Genomic DNA, 6,000 nt, shown 5'->3' with positions numbered 1-6,000 from the left:
AAAAGTTAAGGATTCCTGCTGGGGTCCTTATGCCCCTGGACAGTCTATGCCTTTAGGATCTAGGATAATTATTACCCAGGATGTTTGTTGAAGTGGTTGACTACCACAGACAGGCTCTCTGCTAAAAGCTGCAGCCAGCACAGTGCCAGGAAAGATGGCAAACGCTTTAAAAAGATTTGTCGGATGACTGATGATGGCTATAGTTTAAATATTCAGTAAGTCAACCACGGAGCCTTCTGGCACTCGAAGCTTCTCTGTGATGGCCAGAGTCTCCCCCAAGGACACATAGGCTGCTGTCACTGCAAGAGAGGGAATCATGGGTCTTAAGGAGCCCCTCTCTGCTCAAGGCTTCACTGTGGTATAACTCACAGTGAGCCCTTGGTCTCCCAGTGGCCATGCCAATTGCAGGCAAGTTTTGATGTGTGCTACCAAGCTAGAAGGTGTCAAGTGTGGTCTGTTCACAGTCCATTTGCCTGCTATCCAAGGATCAACCCAGTCAAGTATGAATCACTCCACTGGAGGCAAGGAATGAATTTTTCAGTCACAAAACTCTAAAATCCGTATGCTAAGTCATACCTGGGTGAGGTCTTTGACAGGGAGGGAAGACCTGGGCCAAAGTAGAAAACTGGTCTTTTGGACTGAAGGAAGTTTCCCAGAGACAAACCCAAAGAACCAGTTTAACTTGGGTAAAGGAGAGTTCCACAAGAACATTAGTACAAAACTAATTAAATACAATTTGCATTTATCATCTTTGGACCATTCTTAACCAAAGAGAGATACTGAGTCTGGAGCCTTCTCCTCAACTATCCTTGCAGAATCAATCAATCAATTCTGTTCAATTGTACTAGACTCAATTCAATTTATTAAATGCCTATTATGCGGCATACACTGCACCAATATGTCTACCAATCAGTAAGCATTTATTAAGTGCTTACTATGTAGTAAGCAGTATGTTAGAAGCTAAAGGCCAAAGCAGTTTCTGCCATCAAGGAATTCACATTTTAGTCCCAGGGAGTTGGGGAGGCTGAAGAGTTTGGGAAACCACAAGTATACAGAGAAGAAAAAAAAACCATACAAAAAAAATAAAAATCTGCATGTGTACATAGGATGGAGTTGTGGGTGGGGGGCTGATAATCACAAAAATAGCTAGTATTTATAACACATTTTAAGATTTTTGAAGTGCTTTACAAATATTTCATTTGAACCTGAGAACAATGCTGGAAGGTAGGTACTGTTATCATCCTGATTTTACAAAAGAGGGAACTAAAGCATGCAGAGGTTAAGTGACTTGTCCAAGGTCTCAAGAGAGTGTCTGAATCTGGATTTGAATTTAGCTCTTCCTGACTTTGAATTTGGTGCTATATCCACCATCCCCATCTGGGGCTAAAATTAACAACTGGGGAAATCAGGAAAGGCCTGAAGCAGGACGTGGCATTTGAAGAGTGGTAGGGCTTCCAAGGGTGGAGCTAGGTGACAACATAGTGGATAGAAGACCAAGCCTGGAGTCAGGGAGATGAGCCTTCCTGAGTTCAAATCTGACCTCAGACACTTACCAGCTGTGTGACTCTAGGCAAGTCACTTCACCCTGTTTGCCTCAGTCTCCTCATCTGGAAAACGAGCTAGAGGAGGAAATGGTAAACCACTCTAGTAGTAGCTGTGCCAAAAAACAAAAACAAAAAAAAACCAAACCCCAAATGGATTCACAAAGAGTTGGACATAACTGAAACAACTGATCAAGGGCTTCCAAGATGCAGAGGTATAGGTAAGTCAAATCCAGAGTTTATGAAGGAGATTAATGAAAAATAAGCCTGGGGAAGAGGTTGGAGCCAGATGGTGAAAGGTTTTCAAATCTAAACAAAGAGTTTTGCATTTTATCCTAGGCAAAATCAGGAGTTCCTGAAATGCTTTGGTCATACCTATGGTTTTAGAAATTTCCCTTGGCAGCTGAGTGGTGAATGGATTGGAGCAGAGCATGGGAGGGGTGAGGTGGAGTTGGGGGGCGTCTGGAGTCAGGGAGACCACTTAGGTGGCTACTGCAATAGTCCAGGCAGGAGGTGAGAAGGGCCTGAATTCAGGCTGTGGTCAAGTAGGTATAGAGAAAGGACTGAATGTGAGACATATTGTAGAGAAGAAATGCAAACTTGGTAAATGATTTTTACCAGAATGTGAGATTCTTGAGAGCTAGGTCTGTGTTGTTTCTTCTTTGTATCCCCAGCACTCAAGCACAACACTTGGCAGGTAGTAATTACTTAATATCTGTTGATTGACTGGTTGACCAGCCATGAGGAGAGTAAGGGAAACTCCAAGGCTTCAGATCTGTGTGCCAGAAGGATGGTGGCACCCTTTGTAGGAGCAGGGACATTGGAAGAAGGATGGTGCTGGGGGGGGAAGATGGAGAATGAGATCTGCTTTGGCCATGTTGATGTTCAAGGGCCCACCACCACTGACTAAGTGGATGTTCCCTTGTCTTCTCGTTTCCAGATGTTGTGATCACTGCTATTCTTTTTTCAGCTGTTCCATCTACTAGGAGTTAGAAACTCTTCCTGAAGAATGAAAAGATGGAAAACCCCTTTGGCTCTCTGGATACAAACAACTTTCGACCTTTTACTCCTGAATCTCTGGCTGCCATTGAAAGGCTGATTGAGGAGGAGAAGCACCAGAACAAGGTGAAGAAGGAACATGAGGAAGAGGAGAAGGATGAATCAAAGGTCAAAGCTGAGAAACTCCGACCCCAACTGGACCTAAAGGCCTGCAGCCAGCTGCCCAAGTTCTATGGGGAACTTCCCCCAGAATTGGTGGGGGAGCCCCTGGAGGATCTGGACCCCTTTTACAGAAATCACAGGGTAAGAGCCCAGGCTCTAGAGCCTGACTCATGTGGCAGCTTTGTGCTTGTATTGATTCTGCCTGCCTCTTGGACTGGGGGACCCAAAGGTCTGGCCATAGGCCCTTTGGTCCCTATTACAAAGCTTTTGACCCCCTTTCCTGTGACTCAAACTTTTGTGATAGAGATGACATACCATTCAGTCTTCAAAAGCCACACAAAGCCAGTCCAGGGTACCTTCTACTCTTTATTTTGTTTATGGGGAATACTAGTGGCTCATTTTGCTAACTAACCCCCAGGAATGAAACAGAACATGGCCAGGTTAGAGCTTTGGCCCACAGTCCCCCAGGCCTGTAACATCAAATATTTGAATTCAGTAATCAAGGATTCATGTCATAGAAGAGATTATACCCTGTACCTGAAGACGGTTGGGGTTGGTGACCTTCAGTGTCATATAACTCACCCTGTCATTCCCTCCTTGGCTTTGTTCTTCCACCTTTGTAGGATGGTTGACCTGTGGCTGGAGATGGGAGGAAAGAACTCAGATGCTATGTCTCTATAAACATAGTTACCTTTTTAAGGAGGCAGGACCAAAAATTTTGTGCAGTTGTCTTGTTGTCTTTCATTCATTAAGATGGCCCCAAGCAGAACAGAGTCAGTCAATTGCAGAGGGTTCCCATCTCCTGGGACACTGTCTACCTAGAGCATCCTTGAAGAATCAAGCACAGGACTTGTATACTGGTGACAGACTCTGAGTTCTCGCTGCCAGTTGGAGGAGGTGAGAGCTAAGACAGGGTGGGAGAAGCAGGAAAGGATTAGAGGGACCAGAGAGGAAGAGAAGGTGGCATGGATGGCTCTGAGGACATGGTTCACACCATGACACCTGGTTGTCCTCTGTACCTACACATTGTTATTTTCATAACTGAACTAAAGGACAGTGCTGAAACCAGGCCTGGGTATCAAGAAGCTCTGTTGTAACCTGTTCGCTGTTGTGACCCATGATTTTAACATTGTTTAGACTATGATTTCATCAGAGTGGGGGTGTCCCACAATTGAGACTGCATCCACTAATGCAGATTGGCACCTGGTCTTAGAGAGTTGCCTGGGACCCTGGGAAGTGACTTGTCTAGAGTCTCTTTTTGAACACCAAGACTGACCTTCTGTCTATCTCAGCTTCTCTTTACCTCAAAACCCTTGACCTCAGTGGTTGCTGGTTTAAATAGATAATGCTCATAGCCCACTGCTGGGGCCTTTGAGAGTAGTGTGGGGACAGGGTGCCTTTCTAGCTAACCATCAGAAGGGACCTAACTCCCCTGGGCAGGAGGATCTGGGCATTCTCTAGTCTTGCCTTTGGCACTGGGATTGGTCAATGGGTAAATAAGTTCTCTTGTTTTTCAAGTCTGCTTGGTTACTTAGGTTTGATTTTGTATTTTGTTTTAACAGACATTTATAGTCCTAAACAAAGGGCGGACCATCTACCGGTTCAGCGCAACCCGGGCTTTGGGGCTACTCAGTCCTTTCCATCCCATCAGGAGAACCGCCATCAAAGTGTCGGTCCATTCATATCCTTTCTCCTGGATATTTTTCCTTTAAAGGAAGTCAAGTGTGTCTGGTTCTTGGTGCCACATACATCCTCTTGAAATGGAACATTAAGATTGCCTCAGAAACAAGGCAATCCTGCAATGTTTTTTAAAAGAGAAGAATTAAAAAGGGAGAGATGCTGACTCTGCTGATCTGCAGAAAAGGGTGTTGCCATACCAGGAATTCCCCATGCTAATGAAATCACAGGTGCAGTCTAAACAACCCCACGATGAAAACAGTCCACTGAATAATAACAGCTAACATTTATAAAGAACCTACTATGTGCTGGGCACTGTGCTAAGTGCTTTACAAATATTATTTCATTTGATCCTCAAAACCATTGTAGGAGATAGGTTCTAGTATTATACCCATTTTATAGATGAGGAAACTGAGGCAGACAGAGGCTAATTGACTTGCCCAGGGTCATACAGTTAGTGTCTGAAGCTGGATTTGAATTCAGGTCCTCCTGACTTTGGGCCCGGTGCTCCATTCACTGAACTCCTTAACTGCTTTTGAACCTTCAAAAACATGTTCCTGTTTTTAATAACAGACACTCACCTAGTTTGCGAGAATAATTATTCAGAAAGGAAACTGCCAAAAGGCACAATGAGTGAGTTCTTCCCCCATCCACTTCTCTGGCTTTCCCACTAACAGCTTGAGGCCAGTGTCCTGATAAAAATTCCACTTGGGGTGGAGTTGGGGGGGGGGTATGACCAGATACAAAAGCTAAATGGTCACTTGATGTTCCAAGGGGATTAATTCATCTTAAATTTCACTGTTCCCTGGTTCCTTAATTCGTGGGTTTCTACTAGTGCTTTAAGAATATATTTGCTTGGTATTTATTGATCCAAGTCATTTCATTGCTCTGAACCTCAGTGTCTCCATCTATAAAATCGAGGTAATAATGTGCTGTGATGCGGCTCTTGTGGCAGCAAGTTCTCAAATCTCTTTGAAAAAATGAAAGTGCTGTGTAGATATACATCATTATTAATGTTGGTATTCTTTTTTATTTTAAATATTAATAAGATAAATACGTCTCCACCTCAGTCAAATAGTCTTAAGAAACTCTTTCCCTCATATTTGCCTTTGAGTGCCTGTTTCCTAAGAGTGAGTGCAGCTGCATTCTGAAATCTAGTCCTGTCTCTTTGACATGTGGGTATGCTGAGGAAGGTCTAGTGAAAGGGATCTCAGGTGGCATCTCTGAGGAGGGGCTTCCAGGCCCTCCCTCCTTCCCAGCACAGATCTGTTGGAGTTGTCCATTGGATCATAGACAAGCAGAATTGGAGAAGAACCTTCAGGAAGTGGGCTTCCGTGCTGCCACTTAGATCAGTCATGCTTTCTCCTTAACACATCTTCCTCACTCTGTTCAGTTTCCTTATCATGATGACGATTATGGTCAACTGTGTGTTCATGACCCAGAATGACACTCCATCCGCTGTTGAGTAAGTCATTTCCCCTCCTTGGTAGGAGCAGTTTTTGTTTTCCTCTTATCTCCCTGTCCACCACTCACCCCGCTCCCATTTTCCCACCTCCTTCTCTATTTGATGTTCTTTGGCTTGGCAGGTTTCTTGTCAATAATAAAAATGGAGATTCTGGAA

At 44.2% G+C, this 6,000-nt stretch overlaps 1 protein-coding gene across 1 annotated transcript in view; it reads left to right on the top strand.

The window, feature by feature from the left end:
- Nucleotides 1-2,558: 2,558 nt before the first annotated feature.
- Nucleotides 2,559-6,000, top strand: part of SCN10A (sodium voltage-gated channel alpha subunit 10) — an 87,909-nt gene continuing 84,467 nt past the window's right edge. Inside the window, exons 1-3 of the mRNA XM_072650705.1 lie at nt 2,559-2,843; nt 4,265-4,383; nt 5,764-5,844. Coding sequence (XP_072506806.1) covers nt 2,559-2,843; nt 4,265-4,383; nt 5,764-5,844 — 485 coding nt within the window. The remainder of the gene's footprint in view (nt 2,844-4,264; nt 4,384-5,763; nt 5,845-6,000) is intronic.

The sequence above is a fragment of the Notamacropus eugenii genome, chromosome 3 (genome assembly GCF_028372415.1).
Source record: "Notamacropus eugenii isolate mMacEug1 chromosome 3, mMacEug1.pri_v2, whole genome shotgun sequence".
NCBI lineage: Eukaryota > Metazoa > Chordata > Mammalia > Diprotodontia > Macropodidae > Notamacropus > Notamacropus eugenii.
Note: the sequence above shows the minus strand (reverse complement) of the source record. Positions and strands in the feature narration are given on the sequence as shown.